General features: G+C 35.6%; 1 protein-coding gene across 5 annotated transcripts in view; it reads right to left on the bottom strand.

Moving 5' to 3' along the window:
• gpc5a (glypican 5a) overlaps nt 1-18,384 on the bottom strand; it is a 350,786-nt gene extending 332,402 nt beyond the window's left edge. For 2 of the 5 annotated variants that reach the window (XM_088603556.1, XM_088603535.1), the window contains exons 1-2: nt 17,910-18,382; nt 6,163-6,324 (exon numbers count right to left, since the gene is read on the bottom strand). In XM_088603556.1, coding sequence (XP_088459682.1) covers nt 6,163-6,324; nt 17,910-18,060 — 313 coding nt within the window. In that variant the 5' untranslated portion in view covers nt 18,061-18,382. Of the gene's footprint in view, nt 1-6,162; nt 6,325-17,909 lie in introns of all 5 variants that reach the window. The other 3 variants (XM_088603520.1, XM_088603527.1, XM_088603546.1) reach the window with 2 other exon arrangements.
• Between the last annotated feature and the right edge of the window lie 870 nt (nt 18,385-19,254).

The following is a 19,254-nucleotide window of genomic DNA, read 5'->3' as shown; positions in this document are numbered from 1 at the left end:
TAGATTATCCTCATTTGTTTGACAACACTTATCAAAAACAAAAATTCTCATACTGTGTAATCTTCTACCAGTTTGTTGCCTAGAAACAAAGATATCCATTCACACTCTCAGTCTGTCATCATTACAATCTCTAAGGTGTTTCATTGTCAACCTATCCTTTCCAGACATTATGAAAGTTGATGGTTTCATCAGGACCCAATAGATACATATATAATATAAATAGGAAACTGAAGATGGGTGAACTGCAGTTTTAAGGTCAGTGTAGTGTTGGTAAATTAGAATCTGTTAAAATTGATGAGTACTGGATTAATTTGAAAAGAGCCAGCTGCAGGACATTATGGATTAAGACTATGTTCACAAGACTTAAAAGAGAATCCTAATATACCCATTTGTAATGCACAAGGTCTAAAATTACTTTTCTTTATTTAATACAGATGGTCACAAACTCCATACAGCACTATTTCTGCAACTGTGATAAACAGATTGCTCACTGACTCTGCTCAGTGAAGAGCTCTTTAAGGAAACATTAAAGCCTACACAAACATGTAAATGCAATGAACTCCAGAAGTGTTATGACCATAGGTCCAGCAACATAAACAGTACTTACTTCAAGAGTTTCAACCTAAGCAAAGGCTTTCACAAACTGCAAAACTCAATATTTATGTTCTCTGCTGAGGCTCTCACCCTTTCAAAGTATTTGTTTCATTAGTTGTTGTAAAGATGTTGCTGATGATCCATTGGGAATACCCAAATAGGTACCCTACTGATTAAAAGTTCTCAGTTGTTTTATTTAAGGTTTATCCATAACCCATGGCAACCAGCCTGAGACAGTTCGGTATCCCACTGGGTTTGAGCCTGATCCTCAGCCCAAGATGTAGTATAAATTAGCAGGAGGCATATAAAACATACTGAAAGTAATACAGGCATGACAGTGATATAAAGAAATGCTGATGAAAAAGATCTCCTGACTAACACAAGAAGGTTCTAGACATAATAATGGGAACCCGGAGGCTACCACAACTTTCCGACATACACACTCTTACATTCATACTGCTTATTAATTTGCTATCCGTGTTCACTATAGGAGAGAAAAAGATAAACCATTAGACAATTCATTGTGGTGACTATAATTTAAGACAGAAGAGAAAACTGTTATGCAAACATCTTGACTCATTTGAATGAGAAATTGAAAAGGTCTTTATTTTTTATATTGCATGTGTTCGCTCTAGAACTTAAATTAAATTTACTTTATCCTCCCTAGATGAGTGCATCGACTCTAAAATGAAAATGAGATTTTACACTACAGTTTAAATCTGTTATCTATTGTTCCCTGTGTTTGCCAAAAACATACCATGTCCATAAAATGTCATATATTTTGTTATAGAATGCAAGTGCAGCATTTTTAGAAGTTAAGCATTTTTTGTAAACAAGTTTTTATTAATTTTAAACTATCAAAATCACACATTGGACCTCAGGCATCATGATTCCCCTCATCCCCAGTCATCAGCAGTATCCCTCTCCATGTTATCAGGCAAATTGCATTTTAAAATGCTGCACAGGACATATACATCATCACTTGTCATCATTATGCTGTGCCTTCATATCTTTTCTCTTTGTAATGTACTGTAATTTGCTGCATACATACCAAATGTGAGATTTATCACTTACAATCAAAATGCCTTAAAAATAATATATTAAAATTATTTTTTATTGTATTTATTACTTTTAAATCATTCTCTGTTGTAAATTTATGCACAAGTAAAATATATTTATATCCATGAGAAATTATACATTTTCTCATAGTTGTCTATAATTCAGTACTTTTGATTTAATTTTTTTACATCATTACCTACAAAAGAAAGATGGTAGTCAATCAATATTATATATAATCAATATTATATGTACCTATATATTATATGTACCTGGGTGAAGATTTGACTGCATTTGAGTAAAGCCATATACAAACTATACTAATCCAGAACCTTTTGAAAGTAATTTTGCGATGGAATTTGTTATATAATAAAGCATAACATTTCTGCCTGCTGTTTACAAATTCAGTGCCGTAAAAGAATATAGAGCAGAATCCCTTGAGCCTTTCTGTTCAATGCAATGAAATGAAAGAATATAGAATCCTGCAACCTTTTAACCCTGGTCTGATAAGCAGTGAATTGCATGACAGATGATTTTGGATTCATCTGAATTTCTGAAATCACAGGGCAAACACACCCACACTCACACCTAAAGCTAATTTCTAAGGAGCCAATTAACCTACCAGTATGTCTTTGGACTGTGGGAGGAAACATATAAACTCCATGCAGATAGCACCTCTGGCCCAGAACTCAACAAGGAGCCCCAGAGCTGCAAGTCAGCAGTGCTAGCCGTTGTGTGACTGCAGCACCTCTGAGTAAATTGCTTTGAATGAAAGAATCTATAAAATCGTTTAGATCCCAAAGGATCCAAAACTACTTTATCATACCTCTCATACTAATTTTATTGAAAGGGACTGCCAGGTTACGAAAAAAGAACTGAAGTGTGGTTGCATTCAAAATGTTGTATTCTAAAATCCTGTTTATAGTAATCTCAAAGTAAAATGCTTTGACAAGAATATTAGTGTAGTATTCTTGAGGCTAGTTCTAGTTTACTCTTTTTTGTCAATTATACCTGTTACTGAAGAGCATTTTCTACAATTAGTTTTTTGAAGAGGTAAATTTAATAGTGCATTTTAAACAAAAGTAGCTATTTTCTTTTTTTTTCTTTTAGAGCTGATTGATCTGTCTTAAACGGCTGGAATTTAAATGAACTACCTTTTGTACAATACATTATAAATTAAGAACAGATTAAGAGAATATCATTTAGTAGATATTTTCTGTGCTACATCTGTTCCCATAACTTTGGCAGGCAAGTTAACACACACAAAGTGCTTTACAAATGTATTCACATTTTGTTGCTTTAAAGCTTGTAGCCATGACGTTTTGAAGTAGTAATATTTGTCATATACAAAACTTACTCAAAAAACAAAAAGAAAGAAGTAAATAGATAAGTAATATGAAATATGGACAAGTCACAATTGCATAAGTATTTAAACCCTTTGCTGTGGCACAACTAATTTATTTAGGTGCCCAAAACTATATTACAAGTACCAAAATTTGTTCAGTGGCCTCTGTCTGTGTCTAGCAAAAGTGGTTTAGATAATCTGACAATACCGTAAGGTGCGAAGAAAGGCAGTGAAACAAAGATTCAACTATGAAGACAAAGAAGCTTCCAAAACTATTTAGAGGCACACAGACAATACCCAAATCAAGTTTCTCTCCAAACTGAGCAGCTGAGCCAAGCCAAAACTGTTGAGGGATACCACTGAAGGTCCAATGGTGAGTTTGAAAGTCAAGTGACTGAGATGAGAGAAAATGTCAATAGATCAACAATATCATAGTAACTCCGCAAAGAGGGCTTGTATGGAACTGAAAAAAACACATCTCAGATTCTACAAATCGACACTTCAAACACATGGCCAAAAGTTTTGTGGTCAGAGAAGATAAAGTTGGAACTCTTTGTGTTACATCTGATACAGACCCAACATAATGCATCATTCAGTCAACATCATCTCTACTATCCTGCCTCTCCCATGGAGTAGTAGTTGGAAGCTTGTCAAGGCTGTCCGAAACATCGACAGAACAAAGTACTGGCAAACCATACAAGAAAATCTTCTTTAGACGTAAAACTGGGAAAATTGACCAAAAACTGAACCTTATAGTATGACAATTATCCAAAATAGGAGTCCAAAGCTGCACTGGAAAGGCTTAAAATAAGAAGCTGTTCTTGAATGGCACAGTACCTATTTGAAGTCCCGAATTGAATCCTGTTCAGAAGACTAAAAACTGCTGTGCATAAGTAATCATAAAGCAACTTGAGAGAGCTTGAGTAAGCCTTTCAAGAAGACTGGTCTGAAATGCTGGTATGAAAATGTGGGTGGGACTTGCCCAAAAAGACTTGCCACTATAATTGCTGCTAAACAACTTCCACCAAATATTAATTTCACAAGCCTGAAGAGTTATGCAGTTAACATATTTCAGTTTTTCTCTCTTTAGTTTTTGCTGATATTTACTATAACTTGTCTTACCCTTACAAATGTTTGCATTGAGCTTTCAAGTTCAATTGAGGCAAATACCAAAAAGAAATGATCTGCAAAGCAAATGTTTGTTCATGTCTACAATAATTACAATTATTTACAGTTCTACAGCTTCCCTGCACAAAAAGCACAAAGAACGTAAATCATCCTTTAGCTTTAATAATATAAACAGTACTGAAAGATAAATCTATCTTACCATTAACATTACAAGTTTGTGCTCTAAGAATAGAATATTTTTTAAATACATTTTATAAAGATGTAAGAAAACTACAGCTGTCAAGGTCTGATCCCGATAACCTGCGGGCTCCAAGATTACACTATGCCATTCACTTGACAGTGGGTACCTTCGCCTCGCCAACAGACCGGACTTCTGCCACAGAAGACATTTCAGAGAGTGGTGACATCACTTCTGTAATGTTTCAAAGAAATGCTGCAGTGCCCCTTCACACTCCCCTGTTCCAGTGTACTTAAGTAGTGCAGTATAAAAGCAAAAAATAAATGCAGGAAATAAACATAATACCAAATGAATTTCCCAATAAACTTTCGAAAGGTTATGTATGCCATTTCTAAAAATGACCAAACTGGAATACATCAAACCAAGAGTGATCATTGGGAAAAAATCAGTTTAATGATATTAGCAAAGGCATGGTTTCAATTAACTTTAGTAATTTAATAATGTTATCATGCTATACCAACCACATATCATGAAGTAAAAGAAAGGACTCAAAAGAACAAACACTAACCTGCTAGAAAAATTTAATGCCTGTAAAATCTTCATTTATGCATAAAACTACCTCCATGACATCCAAAAAACACATAACCTGCAGAGTGGTGATCTGTGTCTCCAACCTGTATACTAGGTTCAATGTTCAAAGGGCATGGGCGAGAATGATTTATATAAAGAATACCTTATTTTCACAGTTATCATTTAACATGAGCATTGCAAATCCTATAAAACAGAGGTTATATTTTATAATTTTATATATGTCTTTGTAAGTTAATGTTTGTCTAAATAAAGGCAATATTGATGGCTTCTATTTTAATATGAATCCCTTTCTTGTTATAAAAAGCTCTTTTGAAATAGCCAATTGCGTTTTTCTTGTCTTGGATCAGTGCTACAGTCTCTGCGACCTGTTATGGGAGAGAATGAGGAAGTGAAGTGTAGGCACAATTCCACAAACTTCAAGCCACTTGTCTTTTAACACAACACAGGCTCATGCTGGAGGAGATATTGGAGCTAAAATATGGCAGAACTATGACAAGATCAATAGCAAAAATTTCCAAACCTTGTTTTGCAACGATGCTGGCGGCGCAATCTATGTAAACATCAAAATTAATTCTCCAGCGGTATAAAGGATATATCCAAATCCATATCGTGGCACATATTTCTACTGGTATACCGTCTTTACAAGTTATACCGCCCATCCCTAACTCGTACCCATAATCACAGACCTTAATCTTTGTGCGAACAAAAGCATTTACTGGTTAAGCCACTCAGAAGGCTCCTCAATCACTTTTAATACAATTTATGAATTAATGGACTGGAAACTTACCCTAAATTTCAACTGATCTATGTGATGACTGATTCACAGAAAAAAATACATTTTATCTCTCTATTTTATCTATCATCACCTACAGAAGGTTAATCACATAAATTTGTAATTTCCATAATATACAAATATTCCAAAGCAAGCTAGTTTCTTCTAAGTATATAACAATTTTTCAGTTAATACAAAAAAGAGAAAAAAGATATATTGACACAGGCATATAATTAAAAATGAAATGGCAAAAACAAAACAAAAATACCATGATTAACACCACTTTATTTTATTATCAATTTACATCTCTAATTAACAGGTTCCTCAAATAAAAATTAATTCATAACTACAAATTTATATTCCTTAAAATATTCACTGTCAGTTTGAACCAAATTTAAGATTAGTGAAGAAGATATGAAAAGAGCACTTTTTTGGCAAACCATTGTTTTTACATCAGGCAACCCACTTTCAATATGGAATTTTTACCATAAAACCTACCTTGAAATGCAGCTACATTCCGTGAAATTAAAAACTTTAAACTTGAGCTGGATGTCTGCAACAAATGCTGGATATCATGTCTGGCTGCTACCTGGTATTTCTCTTCCATCTTTTTGGTACAGCATGTTACGTTCCTTGAAGTACATACCTGAAGATCTGAGCCTACAGAAAAAAAGGAAATTATCCTGTCAGAAATACACAATAAGTAACAAAATCACAAATTGTGCAGTACAGCTGTGTATTTATGTGCATATTGATATAACACAGCCATGATTTGTCCCTAAATTCTAACCTAATTCTGAATTCTAACAATGATGAATAGAAATAAAGGTCATCATGCTTTAAGCAAAAGCATTAGTAACTAAATGTATGTTTTTATCTATATTGTCCATAAATTACTGAATTACACTGCTTCAGTTATGCACAGAGAACTAAACAAAAAGGAAAGGTAAAAGTCCATTATTTATCAGAAAGTACTGCAGATAAACTGTTTTTTGGGAAAACTCTAATTCTGTTTATACTGCTTGTTTTGTCTATTTGTACACTGGCTGTCATGTACCAACATGTATGTCTCTTTATATTGTTCTGTTAATCAGCATTCTTTTCACTTCTGCAAAGATACACTAGATTTCCTACTCAAACCTTTCAACCATTCAAAAACACCTACCAGACAAGAGTACTATGCAATGGACACTAAAAACTTACAGACAAGCTAAGGCAAAGGTGATTATGAAGTGTTGCCTAATACATTATCAAAATCCCTATTTTACTGTTTAAAGTACTAGATTTTTGGATGGTTATGCATGGCCGACACTCAACTAGCAACTTGAAGTACAGAGTGGGCAGAATTAAATGTGATCTTCTCTCAAAATTCCTCACTAAATTGATTTAATCTAAACCATGAAGGACCACACTGAAAGACCGATTCATTAAATCTAAAGTCCTATTAAGTCCTTCACAACCAACAGTAGTAACGATCTGTCCAACATTTGCGCTTGCAGTGCCTGGCAAAACATTTCAGACCCTAGCACAATTTTCACATTTTGCTGCATTAAAGCTTGCAGTCATGACACTTTGAAGTAGCAATTAGAATCTGCTATATACAAAATCTACACTACACATTCAAAGCAAAAAGGAAAAAGAAAATAATGTGAAAGAAAAATGGAAAATACATTATTGCATAAGTAGTCATCTTTACATTAAATGGTCACAAACACAATATTTATTTAACATTGATTAATTCATTATTAACCTATTGATTAGTCTGTTTTTATTTGTCTTTTTGGATATTATATAATACCTAATCATACCTAATCTGTTCTTACTTGTTCCTTTGCAGCCGACGCATGCTGGCGCATTACCCACCTGTAATATTTTGTGTTCATTTTAAAAGAAGTTAAAACTTTCCAGATTACTCCATTATAACTTTAAGTCAGATATTTCTTAAGTCAGAGTTCGCAATAATTGGTAAAGAAATCTGTAGAGGTAGTCTATACTGTAAGTTAAAATATAGTCACTAGTGGTAAAATGCTACAGTACAGTGCCTTGCGAAAGTATTCGGCCCCCTTGAACTTTTCAACCTTTTGCCACATTTCAGGCTTCAAACATAAAGATATAAATTTTTTATTTTATGTGAAGAATCACCAACAAGTGGGACACAATTGTGAAGTGGAACGAAATCTATTGGATTTTTGAAACTTTTTTAACTAATAAAAAAATGAAAAGTGGGGCGTGCAAAATTATTCGGCCCCCTTGCGTTAATACTTTGTAGAGCCACCTTTTGCTGCGATTACAGCTGCAAGTCGCTTGGGGTATGTCTCTATCAGTTTTGCACATCGAGAGACTGAAATTCTTGCCCATTCTTCCTTGCAAAACAGCTTGAGCTCAGTGAGGTTGGATGGAGAGCGTTTGTGAACAGCAGTTTTCAGCTCTTTCCACAGATTCTCGATTGGATTCAGGTCTGGACTTTGACTTGGCCATTCAAACACCTGGATACGTTTATTTGTGAACCATTCCTTTGTAGATTTTGCTGTATGTTTGGGATCATTGTCTTGTTGGAAGATAAATCTCCGTCCCAGTTTCAGGTCTTTTGCAGACTCCAACAGGTTTTCATCCAGAATGGTCCTGTATTTGGCTGCATCCATCTTCCCCACAATTTTAACCATCTTCCCTGTCCCTGCTGAAGAAAAGCAGGCCCAAACCATGATGCTGCCACCACCATGTTTGACAGTGGGGATGGTGTGTTGAGGGTGATGAGCTGTGTTGCTTTTACGCCAAACATATCGTTTTGCATTGTGGCCAAAAAGTTCGATTTTGGTTTCATCTGACCAGAGCACCTTCTTCCACATGTTTGGGGTGTCTCCCAGGTGGCTTGTGGCAAACTTTAGACGAGACTTTTTATGGATATCTTTGAGAAATGGCTTTCTTCTTGCCACTCTTCCATAAAGGCCAGATTTGTGCAGTGTAAGACTGATTGTTGTCCTATGGACAGACTCTCCCACCTCAGCTGTAGTTCTCTGCAGTTCATCCAGAGTGATCATGGGCCTCTTGGCTGCATCTCTGATCAGTCTTCTCCTTGTCTGAGCTGAAAGTTTAGAGGGACGGCCAGGTCTTGGTAGATTTGCAGTGGTCTGATACTCCTTCCATTTCAAGATGATCGCTTGCACAGTGCTCCTTGGGATGTTTGAAGCTTGGGAAATCTTTTTGTATCCAAATCCGGCTTTAAACTTCTCCACAACAGTATTACGGACCTGCCTGGTGTGTTCCTTGGTCTTCATGATGCTCTCTGCGCTTTCAACAGAACCTTGAGACTATCACAGAGCAGGTGCATTTATACAGAGACTTGATTACACACAGGTGGATTCTATTTATCACCATCAGTCATTTAGGACAACATTGGATCATTCAGAGATCCTCGCTGAACTTCTGGAGTGAGTTTGCTGCACTGAAAGTAAAGGGGCCGAATAATTTTGCACGCCCCACTTTTCATTTTTTTATTAGTTAAAAAAGTTTCAAAAATCCAATAGATTTCGTTCCACTTCACAATTGTGTCCCACTTGTTGGTGATTCTTCACATAAAATAAAAAATTTATATCTTTATGTTTGAAGCCTGAAATGTGGCAAAAGGTTGAAAAGTTCAAGGGGGCCGAATACTTTCGCAAGGCACTGTACATACTGTAAGTTACATACCGTAGAATTACTTAGAACTGAGGCTTAACAATGACAGAAGACCAAACATGAGGATTAGCCCAAATTCTGTTGGCAGTGTGCACAAGCCTAATACTAAAAAAGCAAACAATTGTCGTTGTTTTTTTAAAAAAATGGTGTTCTAATCAAATTGCGTGGCTCACGTTTTCAACAAATAGATAGATAATACTTTATTAATCCCGTAGGGAAATTGATGACAAATAACATTCAAGCATGCTTAGGGTTATGTTAAAAAATGTTGGACAGGCCTGGTTTCCTGAAATTACGGCTAGCAAGTCTCCAGGAAGAGATCTCAGTGAGTCTGAAAGAGGGCAGAATCTTCAGTGACCAAGACAGCTCAGCTTGCCAATGTTTCACAAGCAACTGTACCTAAGGTGATGTCCACACAGAACTGTGAGGGAAAGACACCATCAGCAAAGGGCAAAAGTGCATGGACGTCCGACTCCAAAATCTTGATACCCATGCATTAATTGGAAGTGCACGGCAAAACTGGCAAACAGCTGCAGCTCAACTGATTAGAAATTTCAACCTGTTAGGAAACTAACCAGTTTCATCAAAAAAAATTTGCCAAGACCGCTACAGAGCAGGATATCATAGCTGTGCTGCAGTGCCAAAACCACTCACCACAACTGGCAAACTACATTTGCGAGTCCAAGTGGTACAAACAGCATAGACAAGGAACTACCAAGCATTGAAGAACATGAAATGGTCAGATGAATCATCCTTCACCATGTTCTCAGCCAATGGAATACTGCATACAGCATGTGATGCCAACCTAAAGAACTCTATAGGCCACTCTCAGTTCCAATAATAAAGGGCTCTGGTGGTTCTCTTAGAAGACCAGAAGAAGAGTTAGAAAATCTTTTCTTTCCTGCAATGAAAGGTGTCTTCCAGACTTATCAGTTACTAGATCTGAACCTAATTAAGCATTTATGGGATATTAAGGAATAATGCCTGGGACCTAAGTTGATTGACTTTCTCATGGAATAACAGTACCAGATCGCCTCAGCAGAATTACAGATGCTAGTAAACTACTGTATGCCATAGCGCACATACTATAGGTTATACTGGCAGCCTATTGGGTCCAATAATCTATTAAGTAACTTTACATTGGTATTTCCATATTTATGAACACACTGGAAAATTTATTGATTTATTTATTGATTTACTGATGAAAATCCTAGAATATTTGGACCTATAAAGACTTGTACCTGGCTAAAGAATCATCTGTAACACTGCCACTGGAACTTCAAGCAGAAAAATAATCATATGTGTAGAATCATAACTTTTTTACACAAAATATTAGGCTTAAAAAAAGCCTACTCGTAAACTGCCAAATTTAGACAGACAAGACAATGTTGTGAGGAAAATAAAGCATTGAGCCACAGCTGTGTCAGACTCCTGAGCTGTGTGGTTCACATGGCATTTGCTTGCAGGAAGAGCGGTCAAGCAGAGCCCATATTTCAGCTATATTTATAGAGTGGTCTAGTCTCAATCCAGCTGTAATAAACACATAATTACATATAAGGTTTTAATTAAGTCACAGATGTTTGCTTTTTCCATTTTACATACCTTTAAAAAAACTAAACAGAGCTGGATAACATATCCTAAAACACCAACTTACACAATAAACATGTCAGATATAACCCATACTGTGATATACTTGTTGATATATTTGTCCTTTTAATGAGGAGGCATTTTAGCAGCACATTGTTTAAGTATTTAGGAATGTTGGAGAATGCTGAGCACTTAAAAGAATCCTCTGACATATACAGTATTTTAATTTATTTTACATTAAAAAGATGTAGACAAGGTCAGAATTAATTTCAAATTAATCATTCTCTAAAACAGAAATCGACGATAAATGATTTTGAGATTATTGATCCTTTAAGTCATATTCTGATTATAAATAAGCACTATTTCTCAATTCAGTGCGTATAAATCACCATAAAACTCTCCAGTACCTAAAAATAAATACTCTCTTGTATGTAGTGTTACCGTGGGTGCAATGATGTTAAAGGATAACATCCCAAAATAAGCAGTCCTATCTGGTATTGCCATATAATGCACTAACAGAGATTTTCATCACCTACTGTAGCATAAAGTGCAAAATGTGTGAGCTAAAACATTAACAACTAGATTTTTAATTGCTATGTATTGTGGTTTGTAAATTTACTCAAAATACTGTAACATCACTCACATAGAAAATATTTATAGTGACATTTGAGAAATGGGTCAGTTGATCCCATGATGAGAATATCTGGAGTCAGCTCACAGTAATTAATGTTAAAGAAGCCTAGGAGTTGGAAGGCAGCAATATTAATTTACAACAATTTATAAATAAGAATATAAATAAGAATTTATAAGAACAATAGAAAAGGAAAGTTTTCCTATACTTGAGACATTCTATACAAATATCTACTCAAAAAGATCTCCAAAACATACACAACTCATCTGTGTCTGTGGAGAATCGTCCAATTATAGCTTTGAACTTTAAACGTGTCTGTTTAATAACCATTAATTAACACGAAGGTCCCTACAAGGTTCCATGAAGGGTGTTATGCAATCTTTTTTGCCATTCAATTTCTTAAATATTTAGTAGTAAAACAAGTTTTCTCAGTCTGTTGAGAACAAATCTATTCATGCTACAGCATTAAGAATCATGGCAAACAATCGTATTGTTTTTCTTTTACTAAAGTATATTTCATCTCACCTTTTAAGAAAACATCACTTTTCAAACTACTTAGAAAATGTCACAGAAATGTTCTCATTTTTGGTAGTGATATTGCTGGAAAATAAAATAACATGCTGTTTTGGTTCTGCATTTAATTGATACAGCTTTTCCAATCAAGATAAAATAAATCTTTTCATGCTATTCTGTAAAACTTGGTCAAGTCAGTGATCAATACCTACAAATACCTGATGTCAAAATTAGCTTCAAAATGTTGTTTTTAAAATAGTTTATATGTAGCTTGAAACTAACAGCTTTTATAAAAAATAAATACTTCAAAATAAGTAATCAGGAGCTAAGATGGAAAATAACTTGAACATGTAATATATCCCAAGCACGATCACTGGGAAAGATTGGTCTGCTGGGAAAAGATAAACAAATCTAACAGCATTCACAGGTAGCATGACACTGAATACAGGTCAAACATGTGCATTAGCAATGTAAAGTATTAGAGATCATCACCTTCTTGGACAGCAATCTTAAAAGCTATATAGCTGCTCTTTGACAGAAATCTGAACAGCACATTCATCACTGTTATCCTCTGCTTCCTCAACTAAAACAAAACCATATATTATTAAACTAGAAGATTACGATTCCTCAAGACACTTTCCAGGGCCTGTGGGGTCACTGCCATATTATAACACTTATAACAGAGTTCCCATTCAGCAAAACACTGACTGAACTGGACTTTTGCTAATAATTTAGTCCTTCTCAATAGCATCATAACTCTTTAAAGCAAAACTATTACCGTATTAAGCACAGCTTACCACAAAAGCAGTTTGATATAAACAGAAAACTCCTTTTAAAGCCTGTTTAATCTGCCACTTTATAAATGAGATTTGAACAGTTAAAACAGAAACAACTTCAGCAATATCGTGAGCTAGAGAACTGTGAACTGGCTGTGTATAAATACCAGGTCCTGTCCCACTATTTAATGTATTTAATCAACTAGAATTCTTAAAGACATTAATTTAATAATAATTAATAATTGCTTACACTTATATAGCGCTTTTCTGGACACTCCACTCAAACCGCTTTACAGGTAATGGGGACTCCCCTCCACCACTACCAATGTGCAGCATCCACCTGGATGATGCGACAGCAGCCATAGTGCGCCAGAACGCACACCAAACATCAGCTATCAGTGGGGAGGAGAGCAGAGTAATGTAGCCAATTCATAGATGGGGATTATTAGGAGGCCATGATTGGTAAAGGCCAATGGGGAAATTTGGCCAGGATGCCGGGGTTACACCCCTACTCTTTTCGAGAAACGCCCTGGGATTTTTAATGACCACAGAGAGTCAGGACCTCGGTTTTACGTCTCATCCGAAGGACGGCGCCTGTTTACAGTATAGTGTCCCCGTCACTATACTGGGGCATTAGGACTCACATGGACCGCAGGGTGAGCGCCCCCTGCTGGCCCCACTAACACCTATTCCAGCAGCAACCTTAGTTTTTCCCAGGAGGTCTCACACCTGCTTAGCTTCAGTGGGTTGCCAGTTGTGAGTTGCAGGGTGAAACGGCTGCTGGCGATTTTATTATTATTAAATAAGAAGAAGAAAATAAATTAATTAAACAAAATAATAATAATGTTAATAAGGAATAAATTATCCATCCATCAACTTTCTAACCCCTTTATCCTATACAGGGTTAAGGAGGCAGCCAAAACCTAACTCCATCCGACACAAGGCGAGATACACTATGGATGGGATGTCAGTCCATTGGAGGGCACACACAGACACAAACACGCACACACTCACACCAGGGCTAATTTTCTGAGAAGCCAATTAACTTACCAGTATGTCTTAGGACTGTAGGAGGAAACCGGAGCCCCCAGGGGGAAAGTACATGAACAAAGGGAGTACATACAGACTCCATGCAGATAGTATGCCAGGAATTGAGCCTTGGGCCCCAGTACAAGGCAGCAATGCTAAACACTGCACCATTGTGCCAACGCTGATACATTATATTGAATAAAATAATCTATATAATGTTTTATATATATAAGAAGCCAAAAGTACTTTACATACAGTATACTGTAGGAAGAGTCCTAGTTTATCTCCCACTGAAGTGTAGTACAATACATACCTACACGACTCATAGAAGCCACTATGCACCAGCAATCCCACTACATAGCAGATCAGGTAGAGAAATGAGAAATTACTCTACCAATTGAATTAAGGGGGAAATTTAAAATTTAGCTAGTCCAGAGAGAAAGCGACATTTCGCCAGTACCCTAATTTTATGAACAAGTGCCATGGGACCAAGCAGTCAAATCCTCAATTCATCATCTTATCCAAACAAATACACTTCTTACAGAACAGGTCCACCTACTAACATCACTTAAAGATGGACATTATCCATTTATTTTAATTAAAACTGATAATTTTTGTTCTCTATGAAATAGTCCATTTAATGACTTATAATTAAGGTAAATGGCTTTGTTTTTCTCTTACATACAAAAATATACTGTACATGGAAGTTATAATTATTTATTCATTGACAGAGACCTTTCCAAGACAACAGTTAAAAATATAATTGCAATATACAGCTTATGATGGAATATTGGATGCATTATTTTAATTATATAATTAAGCTTCTTCTGTCTTTGGCTATCAATTAGAATTGCCTTGTCTAAAAGGCCATTTTAATGCTATTTGCCTTTATTCAGCCACTGTAGCATGTTGTTTAACCAAAACATTTCTTTCAAGCTGTAGCATCAAGCTTCTTTCATAAAGATGGAAATAATACTCTTATGGAAGCTTTTAACCATCAATAGAATACTCTAAGCAGTGGTAAATGACGTGTAGTGGCCACAATCTAAGCAGAGCAAAAAAAAAACTTTTCACTGTTCTGCAGCAGCTGTGCTAACATTACTATTATTGTACAGCTAAATACAGGTAATACATATTCAAGTCAAATATGTTGTCTACTATATTTTTAATGAATGAGCCTGGAATGCCTAAGTTATTATGTTGCTTAAGTGAAGTTTTCATCTGCTGAATTCTATAACGCTGTGTTTCATTTTTAAAAGATGTGTTGTTTCTCTTCCTTTGAACAGGGAAAATAAATATAATAATGGAATTTTCAAAAGTCTGCGACTGCTATTGAAATGTAATAACTCTCAGCTTGTCCATATTGGACAGAGTGTCTTTATTTCCACAGCTAACTAAAATTATATACTGTTAGACAAAACAGCCCATTGGTATAAATCATTATATTTAATTACAGTGCTGATTTAGTCGGAGCACAGCACAGATGCACTTACTCCACTGAATTCCTCTTATTGCAATGTACAGTAATTTGCTACACAGAAATGCATTGTACTTTAAACAAATAAAAACATTTTTAAAATGGGTCATACATTAAAGATTCTCTACTTTGATGTGGTGCTGTTTGTACAGTTCAGTTCTTCCCCCACCCTCACTGTCCGACTCATTCACAGGTTGTTGTGTATCTTAATTGTCACATCTAGTTTTAGTATTCCTTTCTGTGGGAAGCTCACTTATACAGTATGTCCTACTAATGTATGTTTCCTCTCAAAACAATTATAAAAAGAAACATTGGTTGACACCCTTAAACAAATTATCGCCTCTTTTTCTCCATTAAATACCTCCTTTCATATTTTCTCTACAAACTAAGAATGAAACAACTGCCAAATATCTATTTATGACACCTAAACATATGTAGGCTACTGGGCCATAACTGTACACATACACTGTAAATATGTTATACTGTATGTTTAATATTTAGTTTTGTCTAAATTCTGAAAGGGGTTCTGTTACAGCTATCAATACCCACAATTTAGACTGCAAAAGAGCCTCCCAGGGATGGATTTTAAAATGCAACTGCAGGACTCTAGCTTTGCCTGAACTGCTGAACTGTGAACTTCATAGTTGGGCTCCCCAACTTTTGCACTCATGTTAGTGACCAACATCCCGTACTGTATTAGTTCAGGTGGGTAGCTGCGTCAGCATGCGTAGGCTGCAAAGGAACAAGTAATAGGTTTATTCCATGCTGAAAAAAAGAAGAAAGAGAACACAACATTTCGGCCGTGGAGCCTTCTTCAGGTGTGATACTGTATGTATGCTTCTAGTAGGTCACATACATAACGTTTCAGCTAATGAGATCAGAAATAGCACAAACTCCTGTCAATATGTGTTTTATGAATATACTGTCACACAAACCATGGATGAAAAGGTTTATAGCTACAGTATTATCTACTGTGTTTCTGAAGTCTGACTTTTAGGATCCCCATGACTCCCAAGATATTTAAAGTACCACTCTTCTGGACATCAATATTATCAAGAACAAGCATTCATAAATGAGAAAACTTTATAGCTACTTTTCTCTCTATATCCAACAATGTAATGTTCAGTAAAACAAAGCCTTATGCTTCAACAGCACCAATGTGATTGTTCTTAGAAACACGACTGGATGTACATATCTGTGCTGAGAAAAGAGAAACCACGTTTGTTGTTTATTAAAATGTTTCCCCAGATTTAAGCAAAACAATGTGAAACATTTTAACGTTTGCTTCTTGTTTTTATTTTAGCAAATATAAGCAATATTCTGTACTGTAGGTTTAATCACAAAGGGAAAAAACGACACTGTGCATTCCCAAGGAACAGAGAAATCGTGATGGGCTACCCCACTTCACAAAAGAATAAATAATCTGGGCATTCACTGTAAGAAAAAGTATAATTTCTGAAATCAATTAAATCACCAGTCTCTCCATTTGGAAGGGCGCTACTTTCCTCGTATAGTCGGACATCACTATAGCACTTTATTAATGTACGGAAATTTTCAAAACTGATTTTTTTTTTCCATCGTCACAGCAACTGGTCTTTTATAATCTGAATTTACTGCGTTCAACGGTTGCCATAAAATTAAATAAACACCTGGTCAACCTGGAAAAGTAGCTGAGCACCTGTGCTTGTCACAACCTTCTGACCTGAAATCATCAACTTTGCTTCGAGAACTTCTTAATTCTGTTTACACAACTTGCGTTCAGCCGACTAAAGGTGCCCCTCGAAATTCTATATCTACAAACCGCAACAGTGATCAGATCGTTTCAAGAGAAATGTCTTCATCGCCCACGTATTTAGAGCTATTTAGGGTAATTTAACTGAAATTCTTAAGAGCCTTAAGAACTACTCTGGATTCTTCTGATTATGCGTATTGTAAAGTATTAAAAGTACATTTGTGCAAACACCATTGTAAACCTTTATTCAACGTCAAGCATTTATAAACGAAATCACCAGTTTCTTTAAATGCTCTTAGGACAACCGGAATTATATGGGTTTATGAACTGCTAAATACAATTTTTAGTGCAGTAATCCTAACCAACAAGATTAAAGTACCCGGCAGCCTTTAATTGTGTTACGCGCGCTGCGGTCATGAGCAGACTAATCAGTACCACCAAATGACACTAATGTATATTTTAGTTTCTCTGTAATGCATTTCTATCTGTCTACAATCACTGACATTTCACCAAGCACATCAAGCAATTTAAAGTCATAAGTAAAAGAACTACATTAGGCTCATGTTGGTCAATTGACAAAAATACCCTTAATAAATCAGAAACTAGTTTAAAAATCTAGTGACAAATCTACGCCTACAAATATACGCATGCTGCAAAATTCTATGAAATTCTTTTGGTATGCAGAGAAACCAGTGCTGAAGTGCTTAACATACTTTTTTTAAAAAAATAAACCTGTTTAAATAACTATTTTAACGTCAATAATATAAAAGGTAAGATTATTAGTAGGACAATAGATTTCACTGCATTATTATTTTAAACATTTACCTGTAATTGGGAATTCTGGCAGCGATTTCACGGGTCCTATCTGTCTAAGTTCAAAAACTTTTCGAACTTCATCGCAGCTGGTTGGACTTTCCAGACTGAGTCCAAAAAAAACAGCCAGCACCAGACAGCAAAACAACCTTCTCGGTCCCATTTTGTTACTATAGAAGGATCAAGTCCTACATTAACGCATGAGTATCATAAAACCAAAAGTTTCGGCAGGTAACCCTTCAGCTTTCCTGTCTTCTTTTCAATATTTCATTAACAAGGTGTTATTTCTTTATTCTTGTCAGCATCTGGAATTGAAAAGAAAAAGAGATCGCCTAAAGGTTCCCACTAGTCTCTAGCGTCACTGCGTTGATGTATATTCTTGCACTGAGTTCAGATTTGTTTGAGAAGGGCCCGAGTCAAACAGTTCTTTCAAAGACGGCGTGCTCTCTTTCGTTGCTATACAGAAGAGTTGGCGTCAGTGAAGAAAGGGCGGAATCTTTACTATGTACCTCTACTCGCTTTTCCGATTTTGGAGATCAGAGCCACCAGGCGGACACATTTTCAGGATTAACATTTCGTATATTCACTAGATAGTCCCTTTTCATTTGACGAATGACCGGCGTTTGTGTTTTATTACGTTTGTCTCACTATAAAATTGGTTGTGAAAATAGCCTTCGATGTTGTTGTTTCGAATACGTAGTTGGACATGAATTTTACTGGTCAAACAATGAATGTATTTTAAACAGAATTATACTATATTATATATGGAAAGACTTAAACGATGTATTCAAATCCCCGGTTTTGCTGGTTTGTAAAAACGCACCCAAAACCTATAAAACAATAATAATTAGCATGCATGTTTTAATACGGAGCGCGCAAAACACTAGTATTATTTCGGGTAAGAATATCGAAATGTCTAATTGTAACATTTTTTACAACTATGTATTCACTAGTTAATGCGTAATCTACATTTATACATTTAGAGAAACTATTTTATTTTGTACCAAGATTTTATTGTTGAAGTCGTCTGCAAATAAATGATTAACAATAGAAAATCAGAAAATGATATCAAGGAGCGGAAAACGTGCTCAAAATCATGTTTTAATCTCTGAAGTCTCAAGATCACGTGCCCGATTAAGAAAAATAATTTCAAAGTGGTATGATAGCGCCATCTATTGGTTAAAGGCGGTCTTACTGAGCGTGTGAGTAGTGCTATTATGACCACCACCGCAATATCAGTACTAAACAGCTATAAACAAATATTGGTGACAAAATTAGGTTTGCATGTACTTTTCAATGTTTATAGCATTGTTACACTGCATAATAGTGTATAACATTGTTTTTACACTCAATTGCA

The sequence above is a fragment of the Lepisosteus platostomus genome, chromosome 2, assembly GCF_059453375.1.
Source record: "Lepisosteus platostomus isolate fLepPlt1 chromosome 2, fLepPlt1.hap1, whole genome shotgun sequence".
Lineage (NCBI taxonomy): Eukaryota > Metazoa > Chordata > Actinopteri > Semionotiformes > Lepisosteidae > Lepisosteus > Lepisosteus platostomus.
The sequence above is the reverse complement of the archived record's forward strand: the minus strand, read 5'-3'. Positions and strand labels throughout refer to the sequence as shown.